Genomic DNA, 24,328 nt, shown 5'->3' on the forward strand with positions numbered 1-24,328 from the left:
TGGCACACCATGCCGCAGCAGCGTACGAGCCACACAGAGCGAAAAAAATAGTCAAAACTAATTGATATTTACTCTACCATTATCATATATATGTGTTAAAGTAATCTGTCCGATATGTACTTGTTATGATTGAAAAGCAGAGAATAGAGTTCCAATTTATTATCACAAAACCCTATATATCCTTTGACAAGTAAGATATGACTATGATAATTAACTGTGATCAGTAAGTATCTATTACCAGTAAGTAACTCTGAACACTAAGTAACTATGTTCAATAAGTATCTGTGACCAGTAAGTATCTATGATCAGTAAGTATCTATGACAATTAAGTAACTATGATCAGTAAGTATGTATGTATGTATGATCACTTACTAACTTTGAACACTAATAAACAATGACTTGCAACTTTTGAAACACAACACATATCTGAGACGTGGCCGGCAGCAGTCACTTCGTTCCGGGGATGTTTGAACCAGTTGGGAATCACAAACATGGGCGAGATTTGTTTTGGAACAAATTTAAGAGCAAGCTATTTTAATAAAACTATGGAGTTATTCTTCTATATAAATTTACTAGTATATAAATCGGAGCATGGCGAATCGGTGGACTATATATACATATATATATAGCTTCCATAGGAACAATCAGCCGATTTATAGAACTAAGATCAGCAATTAACTATGACCAGTAATTAACTATGAGCAGTAAGTAACTCTGAACACTAAGTAACTATGTTCAATAAGTAACTATGATCAGTAAATATCAATGAACACTAAGTATCTATGATCAGTAAGTATCTATGACAATTAAGTAACTATGATCAGTAAGTATGTATGTATGTATGATCAGTTACTTACTTTGAACACTTGTAAACAATGACTTGCAACTTTTGAAACACAACACATATCTGAGACGTGGCCGGCAGCAGTCACTTCGTTCCGGGGAGGTTAGAAGCAGTTGGGAATCATAAACATGGGCGAGATTTGTTTTGGAACATATTTAAAGCAAGCTATTTAAATGAAACTATGGAGTTATTCTTCTATATAATTTTACTAGTATATAAATCGGAGCATGGCGAATCGGTGGACTATATATACATATATATATAGCTGCCATAGGAACAATCAGCCGATTTATAGAACTAAGATCAGTAATTAACTATGACCATTAAGTAACTCTGAACACAAAGTAACTATGTTCAATAAGTAACTATGATCAGTAATTATCAATGAACACTAAGTATCTATGACCAGTGAGTAACTATGATCAGTAAGCATCTATGACCAGTAAGTATGTATGTATGTATGATCAGTTACTAACTTTGAACACTAGTAAACAATGACTTGCAACTTTTGAAACACAACACATATCTGATACTCGGCCGGCAGCAGTCACTTCGTTCCGGGGAGGTTAGAACCAGTTGGGAATCATAAACATGGGCGAGATTTGTTTTGGAACAAATTTAAGAGCAAGCTATTTTAATGAAACTATGGAGTTATTCTTCTATATAATTTTACTAGTATATAAATCGGAGCATGGCGAATCGGTGGACTATATATACATATATATATAGCTGCCATAGGAACAATCAGCCGATTTATAGAACTAAGATCAGTAATTAACTATGACCAGTAATTAACTATGAGCATTAAGTAACTCTGAACACTAAGTAACTATGTTCAATAAGTAACTATGATCAGTAAGTATCAATGAACACTAAGTATCTATGACCAGTGAGTAACTATGATCAGTAAGCATCTATGACCAGTAGGTATGTATGTATGTATGATCAGTTACTTACTTTGAACACTAGTAAACAATGACTTGCAACTTTTGTAACACAACACATGTCTGATACTCGGCCGGCAGCAGTCACTTCGTTCCGGGGAGGTTAGAACCAGTTGGGAATCATAAACATGGGCGAGATTTGTTTTGGAACAAATTTAAGAGCAAGCTATTTTAATGAAACTATGGAGTTATTCTTCTATATAATTTTACTAGTATATAAATCGGAGCATGGCGAATCGGTGGACTATATATACATATATATATAGCTGCCATAGGAACAATCAGCCGATTTATAGAACTAAGATCAGTAATTAACTATGACCAGTAATTAACTATGAGCATTAAGTATCTCTGAACACTAAGTAACTATGTTCAATAAGTAACTATGATCAGTAAGTATCTATGACCAGTGAGTAACTATGATCAATAAGCATCTATGAACAGTAAGTATGTATGTCTGATCAGTTACTAACTTTGAACACTAATAAACAATGACTTGCAACTTTTGAAACACAACACATATCTGAGACGTGGCCGGCAGCAGTCACTTCGTTCCGGGGAGGTTAGAAGCAGTTGGGAATCATAAACATGGGCGAGATTTGTTTTGGAACATATTTAAAGCAAGCTATTTAAATGAAACTATGGAGTTATTCTTCTATATAATTTTACTATTATATAAATTGGGGCGTGGCGAATCGGTGGACTATATATATATATATATAACTGCCATGTTGTTTTGGAAATACCTTTAAAAATATTCCAAAATTCAATTTGAAACGTGTTTGACATTATTTATCTCTCTGTGCAATCCACCCCAAGCCCCGTGCCACACCCCCCACGGTCGCCACTGCAATATGCGTGGTGGTGTTGAAATTCCTACGCTCTGGGGGCTGAAAGTGGGCCGAGCCGAAGGCAGCCCGAGTAGCGGTTCATGCCGCACTTGTTGGATTCTCGTCCAGAGGCCGCCCACTGCGCATGTCCCGCTGCGCTTACGTCGCTGCCGCAGCGGAGTTGCCCCTTCAGGTGTTTTTCCCCCATTCAAGTTTAGCTTTAGCTTTTCAAATATTATTGATATAAATGAAACAAAATGAAGGCATTCCAAAACTCTAGCTTCAATCCGCTAGGATTCCCAATTGCTGCGTCTGAATACTCTCTACTGCTTAGGGGACATATGAAGTGTACATATGGAATCATTCAGATGTGAATATATAATCTAGCTACATGGATTCTAGTTAATATCAACGTCATGGAAAGCTGACAGCACAGACATGCTGCTGCTGCTGCTGCTGCTGCTGCTGCCACGAGGAAAGTAACGTGCTCGGTGCGTATGCGTGATGATTGCCATGAATGTGGGAAGGTGACCGTGTGGCTCTGGTGGCCCTGGAGCGCCGAGTGGAGGACACGGGGACGCGCGGAATTGGGGGAATGACGGTAACGGTAGTGGAGCTGCCAGAGGACTAAATGGAGCCCCAAATTAAATTACACATGCCGCAAAACAAAATGTTGAAAAGCGTGTACATACTCGTGAAGCAGCGGCAGCAGCAGCAAGAAATTCAAGTTTACAAGCAATTCTTTTGGTGACCTAACATAAAGAGGTCTTGTATGAAAAGCTTAGAAAGGCAATTAATTCGTATTTTATAATTTTATTTGCTTGTTAAATTTGTTTGTACATAATCAAGAAACGCAGCTAGCTTGCAGAGTTAGGCATAGGAAAGTGGGTTCGAATGTCCAGTCGATTCTAACTAAGCTAAACATGCACTAGTCTCAGTTTAGAAGGTTTGAAATACATAAGCATTGACTTCATTACCTTCGTTTGCCTCAAAAAAAACCTCATATATGTGTCTTGAAGGTAATTTAATCAATATTTTTGATATTCTCATTTTTTTGGTAAATCAGAATTTTTCAAATATCATAACTAAACCAAAAATGCCTTAATTTTAAAACGGAAGCCAGTTCTGAGCTAGTTTTGAAAAGGTCTATAAATCTGAATACTCAGTTAAAAATGTACAAAAATTAAAATTTTTATCAATTTTTGCTAATTTTAATGATGTAACCCCTTATAATTTTCTGAAAAAATGGCCAAAAAATGTGTTTCTTTTTTTGTACTCAGAAAGATTCGCCTGTTTGTGCTGATCAAAAATATATATGGTTTATAGGGTCGGAAATGACTCCTTCACAATGTTTTAAGCTTCAGACTGAAAGGATAATACCCTTTTTATTCGCATTTCTTGATTCAATATTTATTAATATTTTTAAGGCAATTTTTCGTAAAAACCAAAACCTTAAAAAATTCATAACTAAGCTAAAAACGCCTCAATTTCGATACGGAAGCCAGTTCTGAGCTAGTTTTGAAAAGGTTTATAAATCTGCATACTCAGTTAAAAATGTACAAAAATTTAAATTTTTATCAAATTTTGCTAATTTTAATGATGTAACCCCTTATAATTTTCTGAAAAAAATGTCCAAAAAGTGTGTTTCTTTTTTTGTACACAGAAAGATTCGCCTGTTTGTGCTGATCAAGAATATATATAGTTTATAGGGTCGGAAATGACTCCTTCACAATGTTTTGAGCTTCAGACTGAAAGGATAATACCCTGTTTATTAGCATTTCTTGATTTAATATTTTTCTATATTTTTAAGGCAATTTTTCGTAAAAACCAAAGCTTAAAAAATTCATAGCTTAGCCAAAAATGCCTCAATTTCGATACGGAAGCCAGTTCTGAGCTATTTTTGAAAAGGTCTATAAATCTGCATACTCAGTTAAAAATGTACAAAAATTAAAATTTTTATCAAATTTTGCTAATTTTAATGATGTAACTAACCCCTTATAATTTTCTGAAAAAATGTCCAAAAAATGTGTTTCTTTTTTTGTACCCAGAAAGATTCGCCTGTTTGTGCTGATCAAGAATATATATGGTTTATAGGGTCGGAAATGACTCCTTCACAATGTTTTGAGCTTCAGACTGAAAGGATAATACCCTTTTTATTCGCATTTCTTGATTCAATATTTATCTATATTTTTAAGGCAATTTTTCGTAAAAACCAAAGCTTAAAAAATTCATAGCTTAGCCAAAAATGCCTCAATTTCGATACGGAAGCCAGTTCTGAGCTAGTTTTGAAAAGGTTTATAAATCTGCACACTCAGTTAAAAATGTACAAAAATTTAAATTTTTATCAAATTTTGCTAATTTTAATGATGTAACCCCTTATAATTTTCTGAAAAAATGGCCAAAAAATGTGTTTCTTTTTTTGTTCCCAGAAAGATTCGCCAGTTTGTGCTGATCAAGAATATATATAGTTTATAGGGTCGGAAATGACTCCTTCACAATGTTTTGAGCTTCAGACTGAAAGGATAATACCCTTTTTATTCGCATTTCTTGATTCAATATTTATCTATATTTTTAAGGCAATTTTTCGTAAAAACCAAAGCTTAAAAAATTCATAGCTTAGCCAAAAATGCCTCAATTTCGATACGGAAGCCAGTTCTGAGCTAGTTTTGAAAAGGTTTATAAATCTGCATACTCAGTTAAAAATGTACAAAAATTAAAATTTTTATCAATTTATGCAAATTTTAATGATGTTACCCCTTATAATTTTCTAAAAAAAATGGCCAAAAAATGTGTTTCTTTTTTTGTACTCCTTCACAATGTTTTGAGCTTCAGACTGAAAGGATAATACCCTGTTTATTAGCATTTCTTGATTTAATATTTTTCTATATTTTTAAGGCAATTTTTTTTAAAACCCAAAGCTTAAAAAATTCATACCTAACTAACTAACTAACCCAGAAAGCTTTGCCTGCTTGTGCTGATCAAGAATATATATAGTTTATAGGGTCGGAAATGATTCCTTTAGTGCTTTGTAAGCTTCTGACTGGAATTAAAATACCCTCTTGAGATATCACTGTGCAACTGATACATGATATTTATATATATCTATATATATATGTATATAATATAATAATATAATTGTCATGGTTAAAACTTACCGCAGTAGTAATTATATCAGCGAAGTTAGCTTCCTCCAGTTATCCAGATGTATTCCATTGTCCAGGTGATATTTTTGAGGTCGAAGGGCTATCACTATACTATCACCGTAGATGTTAACAGGAAGAAGGCCGCGAACAGAATGAGGTGAGTGCGACGGTTGTACCTGTATTTATAGTTCCCGAGCAGAGAGAAGCAAAGAGAAAGTGAGAGAGAGAGAGCGCGAGAGAGTAAGGGGTTCCTCTAGAGATAGCCAGAGAGGGATCGAGAGGAAGAGGCCTCCAGCGATACAGAGAGAGGCTTACATTAAACAATCGTTTTCATGGCAGCTATATAATATAGTCGTTCGATCCTGCCCGATCCAACTTATATACTATTTAGAGAAATAGCTTTAAAACTAAGAGAATAGTTTTGGGTAGAAAGGGACAAATGGACATGGTTTGATCGTCTCAATATATATGCATATATATAAATTCCAGAGCTCAACAAAGAACTCAGCCAAGCCCCAAATTCCCAAGTTTCCCAGAAAATTCAACCAGCATCGAATTAGGCGGCTTAATTTGAATTTAAAAGGTTCCACGGGTAGGCCAAGCATGAAAAGGCCAGCAAAGGTAAACAAATTAGGGATATTTTACAAGCCACTTAGGGCTCCCACTCGGGAAAATACATATGTACATAATGCATTTACGAGCGGAAAAATATATTCACATAAACCGTTCTGGATATTTATTGGACAGCCATTAAAACAAAGCTTTAAAATAAATGCACACGCACGCCTACAGTCAAACTGTAGGCTAAGGCCACAAATTGGCATTAAATGCAGGTTAACAAGGAGTGGAGCGAGCCAGCCATGTGCGCCAGCTTAAAGTAATCGAGGAGCCGCTCAGAGCAGCTGCCTCCTATAAATGCACATTTTTTGGGGGAGGATATGGCAGCAACTGGCGTGGCTCATTCATAGAGTTTACGAAAAAGAATTGAAAAAAATATATACGTCTAGATAAATGCATTGGGTGGGTGGAACAGCCTCATTATCCGTTCGCAGTAATGTCTCCTTCCCGCTATTGCAGCAGGAAAAGAGCGGGCTTCTCTAGATACTGCTTCCAGACGTTCGAGAAGCTGGCCATGGTCACGCCATCGATCACACGGTGATCGGCGGACCAGCTGACGCTCATCACGTACGCCTTTACGACCTCGTCCTTGTCGTTGAAGCGCGGCACTGCCTTGGTCCTACCCATTGCTCCAATGGCCACCTGGGGAGCCATGATGCAAGGGTGCGTGTAGGTGCCGCCAATCTAAAAGAAATTTCAAGCTCCAACTCAAACGTCAAGGAGGGAATCTCAAGTTTACTTACAACACCGATGTTCGAGAGCGAGAAAGTGCCATCGGCAAAGTCGGTGGGTGTCAAAGAGCCAGTGCGTCCGCGCTCCACGAGAGCATTGAGATCCTTGGCTATCTCGATAATGTTCTTCTCCTGACAGTTCTTAATGTTCGGCACCACCAGACCCTGGGGCGTGTCAATCGCCACGCTAATGTTGTGGGCACCCCTGTAGACCAGCGACTCATTGGCCAGATCCAAGGAGCTGTTCACAATGGGATACTTGGACAGGGCCACACTAGCGGCCTTGATGCAGAACGGCATGAATGTGAGCTTCGGCACGCCGTTCTCCTTGGCCACCGCCTGCAGTTGGTCCCTAAATTGCATCAACTGGGTCATGTCGATCTCATCGCTGTACGCAAAGTGAGGGATTTTCTGCAAATAGAAAGTTCATGAATAGCTCTTCCAGCCGAGTTTTAAAGTCAGAACTTACCAGGGATTCCGTCATGGACTTGAGCATGGCCTTGCGCACTCCCTTCAGCACCTCGACGCGATCAGCAGCGGCTGCCACAGGAGCAGGAGCAGCTGCAGGGGTGGTCGCAGCCGGAGCTGCTGACTTTTTGGCGTGCGCCAGCGTGGGATGTGGCACATTGGTGCCGGGCGGCACCTGACCCAAATACTCCAATATGTCGCCCTTGAGCACACGTCCATTTCGGCCTGTTGCCGGAACCTTGGCCAGATCCAACTGATTCTCCTTGGCCAGGCGACGAACGGCCGGCGTAGCTGGTATAATCACACGACCGCCAGATTCGGATGCCGACGGTTTCACCTGCTCCGCTTCGCTGGCAGAACTACTGGATGAGGACGTAGTGTCCTCTTCCTCCTCGTCGCCATCCTCTTCCACCACATCAAAGTCAAGCAGGGGTTTACCCACCAGCGCAATCTCATCGATGCTGTGGTAGATCTTGGTGATTTTGCCATCGTAGCGACTGGTGATGGTCACCGAGGCCTTGTCCGATTGCACCTCGCAGAGATTGTCGAACTGCTCGACGGTGTCGCCCACCTTGACGAACCACTCTTTAACGGTCACCTCGCGGATGCCCTCCCCAATGTCGCTGAGGTTGAAGGACACCTTCTTGTCCAGGCTGGGGGTCAAGTGCAGGCAGCGCCTTATCTATGAAAAAATTAAAGAATTTTAAACATTTTGTACACTATTTGTCCTTTAAGCTTTGAAATTGTATACTCCAGAATATTTTAATTGATTTTGAGGTATGTTTATTGTTTTAAACAAAGTCTGATTGACTAATTAATTTAAAAATGAAGTGAAATGACAAGGCACTCACTGATCTTTGATCATCCTTTTTTTTACCGTGCATAAACAACAAAAACTGCACAGATTAGAAAAGTGCAGAGTTGTCTTGCTCTCTCGCTCACACTCGCGCTAGGTGTTTGTGAGATTACGTAAGACATACACCCAGGCAGGCTTCGTGTTGTTTTTTTTTTTTAAACTGTTTGCCGGAACTACTCACACTGGCCTGGGGGTGGGACATGCAGTTCCTGAGCAGCCAGCCGGTAGCGCCATTCCGGAGCAGGTGGGTTGCCATTAGATGTGGACTTTGGGGGCCTGGAAGTGCACGAGGAAAATGTCGCGGATCGGTTCGAATGTCCGGCGATCGAGCAGGTGTGTGTGCGTGTGTTTGTGCTTGCGGAACAGATGATTCTAGCTGGAGATGGACAAGAAGAATGGCAATCGATAGCAGTGCTGGCACGATCAGTTGGTTTTTATCATTGGATCAGAAGTTCGCATAAATCATTCATATATGCTTTATTAAGAAATAATACAAAATTAATTAAATAAAAACATTAGAAAACATAATTAAGTAAAAAGATCGCAAAACTTTGGCACGCACCACCTATCGAAATATGTGTCCATCCCTAGGATCCAGCTGATCGAGGCTGCAGCGTGGGAGGGTCGGTCTTTACCAACACTGCACCTCATCGAAGAAACGTGAACGGCAAAATGGTAAGTTTTGAAATAAATAATCCTGAGAAAAACATTAATTATAATATATTAAAATACTCCAAAATACCAGACAAATCTGCGCAAGGAGCTAGAAAAGTGCAAGCACCCCAACAGTCGCAAGACCAAGGCGCTGGGCAAGAAGGCACGACGTCAGAACAACAAGCACAAAACGCGCCTCGGCCATGCTATTAAAAGTAACATCACAGGCGAGAAACTGAGCTGGTTCCTGGGCCAACTCGATGAGCACCGCACGGCGCCACTGAGTCCACAGGAGTTCGAGGATCTGATCGCCTTGTACTTCACGCGCTTCGACGAGGAGCTGGAGCAGATCAACCTAAAACAGTCGATTGGCAAGCACCGGGCGAACCAGCACGCCGCTCGCAAGGATGTGATCACAATGACTCTGGAGAAGGAACGCAACGAGTACCGCACCGGCGGGCTGGAGCTGCTGAATCTGTGCGATCCGCTGAAGTTGAAAATGTTGCGCGATTGGGACGGCAGCGCGTTGAGTGTGCAGCACCTGAAACTGGACCTCGTCTCGCACAACATGTTGCAGCGGCTCAAGGAGACGCCCAAGGAGTCCACGACGACAGGCGACCAAATGGAAATAGCCTAGTAAACATTGAGATAAATAAAATTATGTTGATGAAAATAAACAAAAACAAAATCTTTGATGACATCGCATTGGGTTGTTGCCCAACACTTTTATCGATGTTTAACAGCTGTTCTGCGCTCAGCATGCTTCACAACAGGGCTGCCAGGTTCTTCGAGCTAACCACTCATCGCATGCATTGTAGTTTTAATTAACAGAAAAAATAAATACATAAGGGTAAAATGTCACTTAATATTTGGCTTAAAAAAATAATAATTTAACGAATTTATTTGTATTTAGACACAAATTTATAGTCAATTTTATTTAATGGCCGATTGTCCGAACGATACCTACCCCAGACATCTGTCAAACCGATATTTCCCAGAAACCTGACAACCCTGCTTTGTGAACTTGAATTCTACTGTTTTGTGTGTGCGCCGATAAACCGAATTGTGGTGAAATATTCGTCTCGAAACGTGAGTTTTATTACATAAACAAACAGCGAGGAAAGCGAAAGTGAAACTTCTGCCCTTCATTGACTTGCAGCAGGAGCACACACACGCACATCTCCACATCCTAACGCAATGGGAGCCAGTACGTCCAAGGGAGTCGGAGTGGCCCAGGCAGCGGCTGCTCCAAGCATTCCGCCGGCCGAGCCCGTCAATGCCGCTGCCCCCGGCACCGGCGAGAAGCCCAAGTGCAAGGCTTGCTGCGCCTGCCCCGAGACGAAGCGTGCACGTGACGCCTGGTGAGTGTTCCTCCGGCATTATGACGCAACCGATAAGCTAATGCCCTGTAATGCATCTTCCTCAGCATTGTGGAGAATGGCGAGGAGAACTGCTCGTCGCTGATTGAGGCGCACAAGAAGTGCATGCGGGATGCCGGCTTCAATATCTAGATGGTAGTCCTATTCAAAGAGTCCCCAGTGCCAGAGACCCTTGATCCAATGCAACGCTCCTCCTCCCATTGTTTTTGTTTCTGTTGTATCTCAAGCTAATTATAGATCTAAATTAATTGAAAATCCCAGAGCCCTGTAAGTGTTGTTCTTCGGGAAAAGGCTATAATTTGTTATCTTATTACTTTGTTTCAAATACTTCTTCTATTTCCGATCTTAACGAGTTACCATTTCAAAAATCAGATATTTAAAGTCATAGGGAATCATGTTTTTGGACAAAACAAGGTCTTATCTTTGAAAGATTTTATACATTTTATTGCTGCTTTAACGATCAGTTAATTTATTTGAAATATAAGGTACAAAGTGGCCTTCAAGCAAGGTTTTTTGATAAAGCTAGGCTTCCTTCTTTCTCTTCCCCTCCCTCTCCCTCCATTTAAATGAAGCTTAGAGTACGCAGAGCAACCACGGCGCCCATGTAGAAGGTTATGCACAGCATCGTCGCAAAGGCCAGTATTCTCGAGGGTTGTGGCACCGGATACACGGCATAAACTAGAGTGTGTATTATCCTAGCCACACCGGCCACGCGGAACAGATTCCAGGCCACATCGGCATTCGGATTCGTGCTTATATAGATCAAGGACATGATGAAATAGGGCAGGATGTTCTCCATATCATTGCGATGGGCCCTACAAAAAACGCAAGTGAGGAACGTTAGAAACAACACGATGGTATGAGACCCACACAACCCACCTTCGTACCCGCTCCACATGCGGATCATCAAACTGAACCTCCAGATTCTTGAAGAACAGATCCTCCTCGTTGGGGAAGATCTACAAAGAGCATACAGACATTCTTTAGAAACTGGTTTAGTGATGACTAAAGGGCTTTACCTTGCGCCGCAGCGCCAGCGGAACGAGCCCCAGCAGCTGTGAATGGAATGAAATGGATGGCGCTATTGATGACCTTTGAGCCAGTGCAGTGATGGCAAACCTACCTTATACCGGAAACGCTGCAGAGCCGTCAGCAGGGACATGAGCAGCATCTTCACCACCAGCACCGTGGCCCAGAAGAGATAGCAGCAGAAGACGGGGTTATCCAGGGTAAACAGCATCTCCTTGGATGGCGGCATCGCCTGGCTGGCATTGGTACTGGCTGGACTGGACATCGCGATGACTGCTACTGGCTTTTAGCTGTGCGTGCTTGCTCTTCGGGGCGACTTGGTGAAATGATTGAGCTGAGCGGAGACGCTCTCCTAGCTTCTGAGCACATGTGGAGGCTGGCCAAACTGGTTATGAACTGCGTCGAAGCGAGTTATTGGTGCTGTGCAGCTAGCACTTAAGCTTTACCTAGCTGGGGTGGCAAAATGTCTAGAAATACGAGGCAATAACAAAGCAAAACAAGTTCCTATGTATTAAGTATAGCATTTTTTAACTGCAATGCAAATTCTTTTTAATTATAATCTACTTTTGCCCAAGGGTATTCCATTTTCAGCTTAAATTGTGTAACTAACAGCGAAAATAAGGAACTATTTCGGTAGTTCTTTCTTTTCCTAAATGTATTTCAAACAGCAGACGAATACGTAGCCAGCCTCGAAGAAGGTAATGGCAAAGGTGGTGAGAAAGGCCAATCCACGAGCCGGCTGAGGCACCGGAATGACCGCATAGACAACGGTGTGCAGCAGCCGGGCACTGGCTCCGATGCGGATGAGCAGGCGGGCTGTGAGGGGATTCGGTCCGGTGGCCACATATGCCAGCGACATCAGAATGAAGGGCAAAACGTTCTCCAAATCGTTGCGATGGGCCCTGAAGGAGATCACAATTATTCCAATTGATTTTTTGTGACGGAGATCCCAACTTACCGCCTCACTCGCTCCACATTGGGATCCCCGAAGCGCACCTCCAGGCCTCCTCGCACGTCCTCAGGATTGGCGAACGTCTTAGTCTTCATACGCTGTCGTGCGGTGAGCAGGGACATAAGCAGCATCTTCATAACTAGGAGACTGGTCCAGAACATATAGCAGCCAAAGACGGGGTTTGATTTGCTCAAAAGAATCAGCGAGAAACCGGAACCGGGTGAGGAGTCGGGATCGGAATAGGAGACGACGGCAGGCGTAGACATGGTGGCCATTGTTCCGTTTTCCATGACCAAGAACTTCTCACGTCAAGCTCTCGCAGACAACTGCCTACGAGTGTCCTGCGGCCAATCGGTGGGAAGAAAGTAGGCCCAACAGGTGTCCGGGTTCCCGGAACTGACCTAATTTAAACACTATTATTATTTCATTATTTCGAGAAATGGGTGCAGGCTTTCGTCATTTTAAAGGCTATTCCGAGAAATATTTAATTGGTTTGCAGAATTTCGATTGCCATTAATTTCCATTCATTATTATAATTAAGATTACTTAGTTGTAATAATATATCAATAATTTACATTTAGAGTATAATATTAACTTCAGGTTTCGACTTTCTAAGGACTGAAAGAGAGTAAATTAAATCAATAATACAAAATATCTTATCCATCTTTTTATCAACACACCCTTGAAGTGTATTATCACATCAGTCTGAAGCTTATAGCACTGTGAAGGAGTCATTTCCGACCCTATAAACTATATATATTCTTGATCAGCACAAACAGGCGAATCTTTCTGGGTATAAAAAAGAAAAACAAATTTTTTAGCAATTTTTTAATAAAAAAATATAAGTGGTAACATCGTTAAAATTGATAAAAATTTAAATTTTTTTACATTTTAAACTGAGTATGCAGAGTTTTTAACCTATTCAAAACTAGCTCAGAACTGGCTTCCGTTTCAAAATTAATGCATTTTTGGCCTAGTTATAAAATTTTTAAAAATTGGTTTTTACGAAAAATTGTCTAAAAAATATAGATAAATATTGAAGAATTATAATTTAAGTCTGAAGCTTATAGCATTGTAAGGAGTCATTTCCGACCCTATAAACTATATATATTCTTGATCAGCACAAACAGGCGAATCTTTCTGGGTGTAAAAAAGAAAAAGAAATTTTTTGAAATTTTTTAATAAAAAAATATAAGTGGTAACATCGTTAAAATTGATAAAAATTTAAATTTTTTTACATTTTAAACTGAGTATGCAGAGTTTTAAACCTATTCAAAACTAGCTCAGAACTGGCTTCCGTTTCAAAATTAATGCATTTTTGACCTAGTTATAAAATTTTTAAGAATTGGTTTCTACTAAAAATTGTCTAAAAAATATAGATAAATATTGACGAATTATAATTTAAGTCTGAAACTTATAGCACTGTGAAGGAGTCATTTCCGACCCTATAAACTATATATATTCTTGATCAGCACAAACAGGCGAATCTTTCTGGGTGTAAAAAAGAAAAACAAATTTTTTGAAATTTTTTAATAAAAAAATATAAGTGGTAACATCGTTAAAATTGATAAAAATTTAAATTTTTTTACATTTTAAACTGAGTATGCAGAGTTTTTAACCTATTCAAAACTAGCTCAGAACTGGCTTCCGTTTCAAAATTAATACATTTTTGGCTTAGTTATGAAATTTTTAAGCATTGGTTTCTACTAAAAATTGTCTAAAAAATATAGATAAATATTGACGAATTATAATTTAAGTCTGAAACTTATAGCACTGTGAAGGAGTCATTTCCGACCCTATAAACTATATATATTCTTGATCAGCACAAACAGGCGAATCTTTCTGGGTGTAAAAAAGAAAAACAAATTTTTTGAAATTTTTTAATAAAAAAATATAAGTGGTAACATCGTTAAAATTGATAAAAATTTAAATTTTTTTACATTTTAAACTGAGTATGCAGAGTTTTTAACCTATTCAAAACTAGCTCAGAACTGGCTTCCGTTTCAAAATTAATGCATTTTTGGCCTAGTTATAAAATTTTTAAAAATTGGTTTTTACTAAAAATTGTCTAAAAAATATAGATAAATATTGAAGAATTATAATTTAAGTCTGAAGCTTATAGCATTGTAAGGAGTCATTTCCGACCCTATAAACTATATATATTCTTGATCAGCACAAACAGGCGAATCTTTCTGGGTGTAAAAAAGAAAAAGAAATTTTTTGAAATTTTTTAATAAAAAAATATAAGTGGTAACATCGTTAAAATTGATAAAAATTTAAATTTTTTTACATTTTAAACTGAGTATGCAGAGTTTTAAACCTATTCAAAACTAGCTCAGAACTGGCTTCCGTTTCAAAATTAATGCATTTTTGACCTAGTTATAAAATTTTTAAGAATTGGTTTCTACTAAAAATTGTCTAAAAAATATAGATAAATATTGACGAATTATAATTTAAGTCTGAAGCTTAAAACATTGTGAAGGAGTCATTTCCGACCCTATAAACTATATATATTCTTGATCAGCACAAACAGGCGAATCTTTCTGGGTATAAAAAGGAAAAACAAATTTTTTGAAATTTTTTAATAAAAAAATATAAGTGGTAACATCGTTAAAATTGATAAAAATTTAAATTTTTTTACATTTTAAACGGAGTATGCAGAGTTTTTAACCTATTCACAACTAGCTCAGAACTGGCTTCCGTTTCAAAATTAATGCATTTTTGGCCTAGTTATAAAATTTTTAAAAATTGGTTTTTACTAAAAATTGTCTAAAAAATATAGATAAATATTGACGAATTATAATTTCAGTCTGAAGCTTAAAACATTGTAAAGGAGTCATTTCCGACCCTATAAACTATATATATTCTTGATCAGCACAAAAAGGCGAATCTTTCTGGTTATAAAAAAGAAAAACACATTTTTTGGCAATTTTTTTTAATATTATTATTATCCGGCTCAAAAATCACTCTAATTTATACACTATAAATCGATAAATTTGTGCTAGTAAATATATATGAACATATATATATGTATATATTTTTACAGTGTGTTTTCTTGCTGAAATTGTTGTTTTCCCAAAATTTTCTTAATGTTTCCATTTTTGGGGCCCATCGAATTGGACGACTTTTGAAAGCAAACAAGCTTTGCACCCGCTTTGCACCGACAATTGTCCAAAACACCTGTACTTGTACTTATTTATCTACGCGCGATGACGTATTCCACGCTCTTGTCTAAATTTAGTCAGAGAGTTCCATTTGATTCTAGTTTGCTTTCTGCTTCTGTTTCTGCTTTTTTTGGTAATTAATTTATTTTTTTCTTTAACGATGACAACGAATTTTCTTAGCGACCAAGTCGGCGTCATAAGTTGTATGGGATCCAAAGTCCAAACTCAACCAGACGACTTTTTGTCGGGTCTGTTCTGGTTCTTTTTTATTTCCTTTCTGACAAATGACGAATATGCAGAACCAGAACCATTATCTTTATCATATGTATATATTTTTTAAATTAATCAATCGAAAAACATATTATTTAGCCTCTACCAAAAATATAAAATGTAAAGTTAATGGATATAATTATTTGTATCTCTGGGAAATGTATTATGAAAAGTATTTTAGTAACTTCTGTCATCAAAAGCTATATCCATACCAAATTGCAGAACGAAAGAAGGCGGAAAAGCCAAGTTACATGAGACTCAACTCCAGTAATTTGGGTTCAAGTAACTCTCAAGTAACGTATAGAAACTTCCAGCTAACCTGAAACACTTTAAAATAAGAGTAAATAGATTATATTAAACTTGGAAGGAATTCAGTCTCATCATGGAATGATTTTTCAGAAATATCTACAATCAAACCCTGGAGTTGGACTCGAAAGCGATTTGAAACCCGTGTGTCACTAGATTGCGATAAGGTATGGCGAACTTTGTTTAATAAGTGGCTTAAAGGCTTATACCTCATAACGATAACTGGCGACAATTATAAAACAAAGGCATTAAATGAATGGGGCAGAGTATAAAAAGAAAATAAATGATTCCCTTATCAGTGCCGTCCCATCCAGAGCAACGACTAAAAAGTAAATAAAAACTAAATAAAATCAGCAAGCGACTCATTCGCCTTTCACATGTGTGTTTGCACATCCAAACAATACATATAATTCGAGGAACTCACTCACTCACTCACTCACTCACTTTCCGATTCAAAGTCCGTCTATATGTCATCGTTACCTGAATGTGTTTCCTCCTTTGGTCTATATATAGACCAAGTCCATAGGCCTCTGAAGAAATGCCCCTGGATGCGATCTCGGACAGCAGTATGTCCAAAATCCAATGGAATTCTAGACTCGACCATTCGGGAAAATACCCGCAGAGACGTACGGAACCGATAACAAGTCGTATATAAGTATATTTGTATAAAGATATATATGTATGAATGTTTCTATACTGATGATATGACGGGGCCTGCTGTGTAGCCCATAGACTCTGGCTATAGTGGCTATAGTCTTGTGTCTACGTGTGACTATTAATCGGATTATTTCAATATTATTTGATTTTGGTCAGCTGATGAAATCAGAAAACAACACGACACGATCCTATTAATCATCCAGCTAAGAGATGTAACCAAGGAATATGTATATTTTGAGTTCGAAACTAGAAAAGCTTGCCATAGGATTGCATGCTTCTGAGGGTATTACGATATTAACAATTCTAAAACCCCATTGGCATTACGTTTGTACAAATATGTATATCAAATCAAATCAAATTACCAAACGTATTTGAAGTGATTTCCTGCGTCTAATGTCATAAACCCATTGAGATACTGCGATTTCAAAGTCCCCCGATAAATCGTAAAGTCCAGAGAACGGTGGGAAGGAAGGTGTCGTCGGGGTTACATCGTTTATTTACAATTTACGGCGATATCGGTGATTGGAGCTCCCGGTACCAGACCGATTGCCGATAAGCAATAATAAAATGGGCACCTGGCACCTCTTGGTTACAACATAAGCCATAAATGTGACGACACTGCTGGACTTTGACTTGGGCTTTATTTAGCCTTCTAAATCTCGAGGGCCTGGTTAATATGCGCACTTATGGTCGGGTCGCTTTAGGCCTTATCAGACAGACATAATTGCTTTATAGAGCGCATAATTCTCTGAGGACATTAACCCATTTCGATTATGGCACTATTAATATTGGATTACCTTGGGTGTAAACAGTTGGACATTTGTATTTTTGTTAAAAAGAAACTATAATAAATTTCATTTTTTCCCAGCTGTATTTCTATGACCAGAACTCCTCTGGGGATTCCGTTGAAGTCTGGGGACCCAAAAGTGATGAAACTTAGGAACCATCTTAATAAACACATAATACAGCAATTACTAAAGAAGAATCACCATCGGACGACGAAAGCTTCGCTCAGTTCTGATAATTTGTTTTCGTTTTCTCAAATGCCGGACTTTGGAATGCAAAGCGAATTACACAGCATTTGGGGAGCATTACGTAGGGAAGAGAGCCAGAGTAATCGCGGGAGAATATGTGGATGTGAACGTGAATGTGCAGTGGCGGCGCACAATGTACATTTGTATTATCGATGCGGTGGCAGGGGTTCAAAGTTCGCACGAAGCATTTGCGTGGCGGAGCTGCCCATTGGCCATTGATAAGTACTTATATGTGTGTACCGTGTACGTATGTGGACCGACATCTATTGGAATGTACTTTCAATCTAAACTCTGTTTGTCGCCCCGACAACACTGCGTATTATTAATCTAGTTGTCAAGCATGGCGACCAAACACAGGAGCTATCTGTCTCTCCCCCAAGCATCGCACTCGCTCGCACTTTCTTTGCCGTAGAAAGGCAATAAACAACACAATAATATTCTCGACATGCCCACTTTTCTTTTGTTAGCTGCAGGTGTCGCTGCTGTTGTTGTTATTTTATTCAGCGAATTTGCTAATTGGTTTTATGCGAATTCGCTGTTTCGTTTTTTATTTTAAAATCTCAAAGCCTGGCGGCAATATCGAGTGTGACCAGTAGCAGTGGAAGCAAACAATCCTCAAAACCGTTAAAGTTCTCTCACTCTCCCTCTCTCGGATTGAGAGAGCCAAGCTCAGTGTTGCCAGGCTAAAATCACCAATACTAGCTAGATTCTGAGCAAATATAATAAAATAATAATTAAAATATGAATAAAATGCAAGATCGTTGCTAAAACTTAAGCTTAGTTAACACATATAATTATAATTACACGTACCAATTAGGAATTCTATGTATGGAACTTCTACTCCATCCTTAAAATTTTCAATGAAAATTCCACAACATTGTCCTGTAAATGTATATGACATTTATGCGAAATTTTTCGTCGCCAAAAACGAGGATTAATTATTAACTAAAAAAGACTAAGAAAAGCAATTTAAACATTGTTAAAGGGTTGATTTAATGTTAATTGTACTTAACTATTTATTTCTGTAATATATATTTAAGAAAATAAAAAAATATATTACAATTTTAAAAAATTCATAGTTTATATGTAGCTTTTATTATTATATAAATCCTTAAATGTAATAACTAATGCATGTATTGCTAAATTAACATTAAAATATTTTATTTTAAGGCTATATACTAGTGGCAAATTTTATAAACTCGTCAATTTTTCATCGCTAAACACGGAGATTAATTATTAAGGATATAAGGATAAAACAAAAACAAATTTAAGGAGTATTTAAGGGTTGATTTAAAGCTAATTGTATTATTACTTTTTATTACTGTAACATATGTATATATGAGAGAAAAATATGAAATATATACAAAGTTTATATGTTTTTTAATTATATAAATCTTTAAGTGCAATAACGAATGAATTTATTGCTAAATTCAATTAAAATAATCTATTTCTAAGGCTTTAAGTTAGTGGAAAATTTCATAAACACATCCGATTTACATTATGCCAGATCTAGCTTGACACGAGCTAAACTGTCAACACTGGCCAAACCTATATATAGCAATGCAAGCGATCGGAAAATCAAATATTAAAAATTGCCCCAACGGACGTGCTCCAAAGATAGAAAAGTGATCCACGTATTCCACAGTTCCTTTTGACCGCTATACTTTGCCCTGCCTCGCTTAACCCGCTGTCCGCTTTTTTTTTCGTTCGTGAAAGAAAGAAACAAGGAGAAAAGTGACGTGACGTGCCAAGCGAAAGAGCTTGAAAAAAAAAACACTAGAAAGCCGAAAAAGTGAAAAAAGCAGAACACACAAATTTATAAAAAGAACAATGGCCAGTGCAGATCAGAAACACGCCACCGGCAATGGCTCAGCCGGCAACGGAACACTTGCCGAAGATCAGCCCAAGGACGCCAAGGACCTGTTGCCGCACCTGGAGTCCCTCGAGCGGATCATCAAGCTCCCCGTGGTCAATGCGGCGTGGGACAAATCGCAGGATGTCTATGGCAAAGTAAAAGGTAAGTCGAAATGGAGGACAAGCGCGGTGCAAAAGTGCATTGAACTCCCGCAGCGAGTAACGGGGCGCCCCGCCTAACGGCACAGAAAACCAAAAACCAAAAGAGAGGCCGAAGCAGAAACCACAACAAGAACAACAATGTGCAACGGCAAATGCAGAGCGCATGCAATCAAAACCGAAAACGAAACTGAAAACGAAACAGAAACCGAAACCGAAACCGTTGCGTTTGCGTTTGCGTTCGCGCTGGTTCGACTTCGCCATTTTAATTCGCGTTCGAGCTCGAGCTCGAGTTCGAATCTCGAATGTGGAGTCCAACTCGGCGGAGTTTTTAATTGCCCGGCAATGGGTGGGAATTAGGCTCAATTGATGTTAATTGATTGCAGGCGGTCAATAATCGAAATCACGGCAGCAGTGCGAATACAACAACAGCCATGACCTAGCACCACCACCAACAATAAAACCAGCTACGTCCGGCACTTTGCCCTCGTGACGCGCGGCGTACAAAGTTCGTTCAAAATTTACATAATAAAAACTTGGCCAAAGAAAAATGTGGTGCGAGCCAGGGATAGAGATAGAAAGAAAGAGCGAGAGCGAGAGCGACGGACCACCGCACGTAGGCTGCAGTCGCAAAGGCGCCGATAGCGATGGGGGTCTCGTTTCGAGAGGAGAAATAGGCAGGCAGAGCAGACCCCATCGCCACGCCACTGCGACGCTCTCTGGGGGCGAGCAGTGTTGCCATAGTTAACTGCAAAAATAGTTGAAATCTCAATCTGATGTAGGATTATATAAAATTTATGATTTTCCATTATTATTAACGAAATTGCATTATTCCATTAGCTTCCACATGTTCTTGTTAAATCTAATTTCTTGAATGATTTATTTATTCGTTCATATTCGGTAGCTGTTAGCACGCATATTGTTGTGGAACCCATAAATAGATTAGGATTAGCTATGACTCAAACTAGTCGCAGCTAGTATTAAACTTGTGGAATGCCCCACGACTTAGCTGGAAACTAGCCTTCTAGCAGCTGGCAACACTGTTGCTGATTGGACTTTCGACTTGTTTGTGATATTCCGGTGCTTGGCACTCGCACACTTGCACACACACACACGCACACTCTCTTATTGGATGATGTGTTTGAGGAATGACGAACTATCAAAGGTCTAAACTCGTCGTCGTCGTCGTTGTCGTCGTCGTCGCAGTCGCAGACAGATAGAGAAAGATCGTAACGAACGCAATGGGGGGGTGGGGTGGAATGGGGGGGCGCCTTGCAATCCTGAACTGAACTGCGCAGTTTTTTTTGCTTATCAGTGAGAACTGGCAGGCGGCGGCGGCGGCGCTGCTATAATTATTGCTTTTTGTTGCAACAGCTGATAAGGCCTCTTGTCACATGTGGCACCAACAGTTCCAGAACTTTTCCAACAAATCCATCAATATCCGCTCCTTTGCATTGTTTTCCAGGGAAGAACCGCGTCTTCGAATGGGCCCTGACGGCCGCCGAGGATTGTGTGACGCGTGCCGTGACGACAGCAGCTCCATTCGTCACCAAGTTGGACCGACCCATCGCCTATGTGGACCAGACCCTGGTCAAGGGCATCGACAAGCTGGAGGTGAAGGCACCGATCATCAAGGACACACCCCAGGAGATCTACAATCAGGCCAAGAGCAAGGTGATCGATGTGGTCCAGCCGCACCTGGAGCGCGTGGTCAAGTTCAAGGCGGCCGGCCAGCAGAAGGCCGCCTCCCTGAAGGATCTCGCCTGGCAGAAGGCCAACGAGGTCCTGGCCACGCAATACGGCAGCCTGGCCGTCAATGGTGTGGACACCACCACAGCGCTGGCCGAGCGCCTGCTCGAGTACTATTTCCCCAAGTGCGAGTCCGATGTGGAGGAGGATAATGGTGAGTGTCCTAGCCCCTAGGCAGGGTTTATCCATGCCCGTTTTCACTTCAAATTTGCATTAATTCAACGTAATGTCTGTGTAAATGGTCGGATAAAGCGCCGTAAAAGTAGTTCATTATTAACTTTTCGAGCTCATTAAATAATTCGAAAAAAGTGCACTTGGCTTTTGTGAAACCAAAATAAACTTTAGGCTAAAAGTTGAGAAAAGAAACGTATTTATTTGGCTTCCTTCCATTTCTGTTTTTTTTTTTTTCTTTGAGCGGTGTGTAAACAAAATGCTAAAAATAAATCGTAAATATTTTTAATTCTCAGATGATAAACAAAATGCCGTCGTGCAAAATGGCAAGAGTTCTGAAAATGACAGTAAGTTCCTCCTCCCAAAAAAGAAACCCCTTCGATCCGATCTGTCCAGATTCGCTCGTTCGTTTCTTTTCTATTCGATTCGTATCTACTAACACACACTGGCTTAATTTTCACTAAGCATTATATTTAAAAATAGCTAACAAATAGAAAAGCATGAACACTAATCAAGCATGAAGAACAACAATAATAATAATATAATTAATGTGCAGCACACAAAAGAAATATCACACCAATATAATCGCTAAGAGACAAACAAATGAAATGAAATGTTTTGAAAATATCGATTTTTAAAATTTGAATACATGTCCAAGTCATATACATAGGACTTATCTAAGTAGGACTTTTTCTTTCGGTTTACCAACTAGATTTTGAAAATGTGGGAATTATTTTAGGGTTTGCCTTAAACCTGAATCTGATCCCGAACCTGATCCTGATCCGCCCCTTTAACACTGTTATTAACACTGCCAGTGACTAATTTTCTAAATTAATCAACTCTTTCTCTCTATCTCTTATCTCTTTTCCGCGCCTATTCGTTAGTTATTGTTGTTGGGGAGAAGAGCTACGACCAGGATCACGATCAAGAGATTGATGATAGATTCTTAGTGGCCGCCTCGACGGTATTTCTGTCCATGTCCTTGAAAATCATAACCGAAATTGTTGAGTACGTTAGAAGAAATCCAGAGATCGTAGGCATTATCGATAGGGAACTCAACAAGTTTATGGTAAGCACACATACATACACTGAAAAGAAACAAAACGCAAACCAAAGAACACATCCCACTCACACTCTGCATTAACCCGAAACTTTTGATCGAATAACTTGCAAACACTAACAAATCCGGTTAAGCGAACCCTCAATTTTGGGCCCATTTTAATGACAACATTTCCTTTGCAGTGCCAGTTCCCGCCAGCGAGGATCCAGTCCTACACACAGTCCAGACGGTTGGACGGCTATCCAACAAGATCTCGCGTCGCGTCTATCGAAATGTCTCCCGACAGATCAAGCAGGTCCAGAAGGGCAACATCAACGACTATCTGAGCTCCCTGATAGCCGCCCTGAAGCTGCATCAGTACATCAACTTTATAAACTCATCGATGGGCACCAATGTGGAGCAGTCGACGCTGGCCAGTGACACCTGTTCGCCCTTCGGCGGAGTCGCCACCAACAGCAGCAACAGCAACACCAACACCAACGTTAACTCCAACTCCAACTCCAACTCCTCGGGAGCGGCTGTGGCCAAGAGCAAACCAGCGGCGGCGTCGTCGTCTCAGTAAAGATATATACAAAACATATCTGAAGCTTAGATATTATCTATCACACACACACACATCCTGCACGCATATCCCAAGACCCACACCGCCCATATTTTTTTTTTCTTAATTATATTTTTATAATTTCGTTTTTTTTTTTAATTTTGTTGCAAAAATTTATACTTTAAAATATAAAAAAGAAAGGGATCAATTAGCAAAGAACAAGAAATAAGTGTGCAACAGCAGCCTCCCTTTTTGATTTGTAAATATTTATTTGAAGTATATAGCCAGCCTTCAGCACACCCGTACACACCCCCCCCCCCACACACACACACCACCTTAGCCTGTAAGTTGTAGTCGTTAGATTGAGATCGGGAGTAAGAAGAGACGGACGATCCTTCGTCGATTTTAGCTGTGCTAAAAGGCGTCCAAAGTGCCACTTGCATTGAATATAATATACATACTATATATACGCCTATATATACCTAAAATATATACACTGATATATATATAAATATATACACACATTGGCCTAGATAGTGTGGGTTAGCTCTACGTATACGTAATCTTAATGTCTAAATCTATTTTTTATTCTCTACGCTCACTGGAAGCCCCTAAAACCAGATGATGTCTAATTGCTAATGAAAATGAATTATGCCTAATATATATACACACACACACCCCAAAGCCACACACACCCACACACATACACAACACACACTTGTATGAAGAACCTAGCCATAATGTTTGCTCTAAACAACAACTAGTTTGATACTATTAAATATTATTAATAATAATAAAAAGAAGAGAAAACCAACGCAAAACTGGAACGAAGAACAAGAACGATCTTTAATTATTTCCCCCCCCAACTCCAGTGAACGATAGTGTTCGGAACTATATGTATATGTGCTATAGGCA

General features: G+C 39.3%; 6 protein-coding genes across 14 annotated transcripts; 3 read left to right on the forward strand and 3 right to left on the reverse strand.

Moving 5' to 3' along the window:
- Positions 1–6,470: 6,470 nt before the first annotated feature.
- Dbct (Dihydrolipoamide branched chain transacylase E2) lies at positions 6,471–9,781 on the reverse strand. The gene is made up of 5 exons (XM_020954403.2): positions 8,997–9,781; positions 8,616–8,810; positions 7,580–8,260; positions 7,123–7,521; positions 6,471–7,063 (listed from the first exon to the last, which is right to left on the reverse strand). Exons 2-5 carry the CDS (start codon positions 8,688–8,690, stop codon positions 6,830–6,832), a joined length of 1,389 nt encoding a protein of 462 aa, XP_020810062.2. The 5' UTR covers positions 8,691–8,810; positions 8,997–9,781; the 3' UTR covers positions 6,471–6,829.
- Positions 9,070–9,776, forward strand: LOC110185526 (translation machinery-associated protein 16 homolog). Its single transcript, XM_020954423.2, has 2 exons — positions 9,070–9,109; positions 9,180–9,776. The coding sequence occupies exons 1-2, from the start codon at positions 9,107–9,109 to the stop codon at positions 9,723–9,725; spliced, it is 549 nt and encodes a 182-aa protein (XP_020810082.2). The 5' UTR covers positions 9,070–9,106; the 3' UTR covers positions 9,726–9,776.
- A 359-nt stretch (positions 9,782–10,140) lies between the features above and the next one.
- On the forward strand, positions 10,141–10,727 carry Cox17 (Cytochrome c oxidase copper chaperone COX17). Its single transcript, XM_020954422.2, has 3 exons — positions 10,141–10,177; positions 10,248–10,449; positions 10,515–10,727. The coding sequence occupies exons 2-3, from the start codon at positions 10,286–10,288 to the stop codon at positions 10,597–10,599; spliced, it is 249 nt and encodes an 82-aa protein (XP_020810081.1). The 5' UTR covers positions 10,141–10,177; positions 10,248–10,285; the 3' UTR covers positions 10,600–10,727.
- Positions 10,728–10,884: 157 nt separating this feature from the next.
- Positions 10,885–12,380, reverse strand: LOC110185523 (microsomal glutathione S-transferase 1). Of its 2 annotated transcripts, XM_020954418.2 has the most exons (4): positions 11,591–12,028; positions 11,487–11,522; positions 11,347–11,426; positions 10,885–11,282 (listed from the first exon to the last, which is right to left on the reverse strand). In XM_020954418.2, exons 1-4 carry the CDS (start codon positions 11,759–11,761, stop codon positions 11,030–11,032), a joined length of 540 nt encoding a protein of 179 aa, XP_020810077.2. In that variant the 5' UTR covers positions 11,762–12,028; the 3' UTR covers positions 10,885–11,029. The 2 variants fall into 2 exon arrangements, with proteins under 2 accessions (XP_020810077.2, XP_020810078.2); XM_020954419.2 differs by lacking the exon at positions 11,487–11,522 and having other exon boundaries at positions 11,591–12,380.
- LOC110185524 (microsomal glutathione S-transferase 1) lies at positions 12,004–17,912 on the reverse strand. Of its 5 annotated transcripts, XM_086826112.1 has the most exons (5): positions 17,643–17,821; positions 16,669–16,778; positions 16,095–16,209; positions 12,455–12,849; positions 12,004–12,398 (listed from the first exon to the last, which is right to left on the reverse strand). In XM_086826112.1, exons 4-5 carry the CDS (start codon positions 12,736–12,738, stop codon positions 12,146–12,148), a joined length of 537 nt encoding a protein of 178 aa, XP_086682238.1. In that variant the 5' UTR covers positions 12,739–12,849; positions 16,095–16,209; positions 16,669–16,778; positions 17,643–17,821; the 3' UTR covers positions 12,004–12,145. The 5 variants fall into 5 exon arrangements, with proteins under 5 accessions (XP_086682238.1, XP_020810079.1, XP_086682239.1 ...); XM_020954420.2 differs by lacking the exon at positions 16,095–16,209 and having other exon boundaries at positions 17,643–17,850; XM_086826113.1 differs by lacking the exons at positions 16,095–16,209; positions 16,669–16,778; positions 17,643–17,821 and adding an exon at positions 17,835–17,912.
- A 1,501-nt stretch (positions 17,913–19,413) lies between these two features.
- Lsd-2 (Lipid storage droplet-2) lies at positions 19,414–24,247 on the forward strand. Of its 4 annotated transcripts, XM_020954416.2 has the most exons (5): positions 19,710–19,896; positions 21,358–21,795; positions 22,109–22,159; positions 22,697–22,881; positions 23,055–24,247. In XM_020954416.2, exons 1-5 carry the CDS (start codon positions 19,710–19,712, stop codon positions 23,196–23,198), a joined length of 1,005 nt encoding a protein of 334 aa, XP_020810075.2. In that variant the 3' UTR covers positions 23,199–24,247. The 4 variants fall into 4 exon arrangements, with proteins under 4 accessions (XP_020810073.2, XP_020810074.2, XP_020810075.2 ...); XM_020954414.2 differs by lacking the exon at positions 22,697–22,881 and having other exon boundaries at positions 19,414–19,896; XM_086826111.1 differs by lacking the exon at positions 22,109–22,159.
- The last annotated feature ends 81 nt before the right edge of the window (positions 24,248–24,328 follow it).

This window comes from Drosophila serrata, unplaced genomic scaffold (genome assembly GCF_035046125.1).
Source record: "Drosophila serrata isolate PLE 108 unplaced genomic scaffold, ASM3504612v1 contig_130, whole genome shotgun sequence".
In the NCBI taxonomy this organism is placed as follows: Eukaryota; Metazoa; Arthropoda; class Insecta; order Diptera; family Drosophilidae; genus Drosophila; species Drosophila serrata.

What these genes read in the sequence shown, in the direction of transcription:
- Cox17 (XM_020954422.2), top strand. Translation starts at nt 10,286, where the DNA reads ATGGGAGCCAGTACGTCCAAGGGAGTCGGAGTGGCCCAGGCAGCGGCT. An exon ending in AAGCGTGCACGTGACGCCTG is followed by an intron (nt 10,450 to 10,514) that starts GTGAGTGTTCCT and finishes CATCTTCCTCAG; the next exon opens with CATTGTGGAGAATGGCGAGG.
- Dbct (XM_020954403.2), bottom strand. Translation starts at nt 8,690, where the DNA reads ATGGCAACCCACCTGCTCCGGAATGGCGCTACCGGCTGGCTGCTCAGG. An exon ending in TGTCCCACCCCCAGGCCAGT is followed by an intron (nt 8,261 to 8,615) that starts GTGAGTAGTTCC and finishes ATTTTTTCATAG; the next exon opens with ATAAGGCGCTGCCTGCACTT. An exon ending in CGCTCTCGAACATCGGTGTT is followed by an intron (nt 7,064 to 7,122) that starts GTAAGTAAACTT and finishes AATTTCTTTTAG; the next exon opens with ATTGGCGGCACCTACACGCA.
- LOC110185524 (XM_086826113.1), bottom strand. Translation starts at nt 12,738, where the DNA reads ATGGAAAACGGAACAATGGCCACCATGTCTACGCCTGCCGTCGTCTCC. An exon ending in AATGTGGAGCGAGTGAGGCG is followed by an intron (nt 12,399 to 12,454) that starts GTAAGTTGGGAT and finishes GATCTCCTTCAG; the next exon opens with GGCCCATCGCAACGATTTGG.
- LOC110185523 (XM_020954418.2), bottom strand. Translation starts at nt 11,761, where the DNA reads ATGTCCAGTCCAGCCAGTACCAATGCCAGCCAGGCGATGCCGCCATCC. An exon ending in TGCAGCGTTTCCGGTATAAG is followed by an intron (nt 11,523 to 11,590) that starts GTAGGTTTGCCA and finishes TTCCATTCACAG; the next exon opens with CTGCTGGGGCTCGTTCCGCT. An exon ending in CATGTGGAGCGGGTACGAAG is followed by an intron (nt 11,283 to 11,346) that starts GTGGGTTGTGTG and finishes CGTTTTTTGTAG; the next exon opens with GGCCCATCGCAATGATATGG.
- Lsd-2 (XM_020954414.2), top strand. Translation starts at nt 19,710, where the DNA reads ATGGCCAGTGCAGATCAGAAACACGCCACCGGCAATGGCTCAGCCGGC. An exon ending in TGTCTATGGCAAAGTAAAAG is followed by an intron (nt 19,897 to 21,357) that starts GTAAGTCGAAAT and finishes ATTGTTTTCCAG; the next exon opens with GGAAGAACCGCGTCTTCGAA. An exon ending in CGATGTGGAGGAGGATAATG is followed by an intron (nt 21,796 to 22,108) that starts GTGAGTGTCCTA and finishes TTTAATTCTCAG; the next exon opens with ATGATAAACAAAATGCCGTC.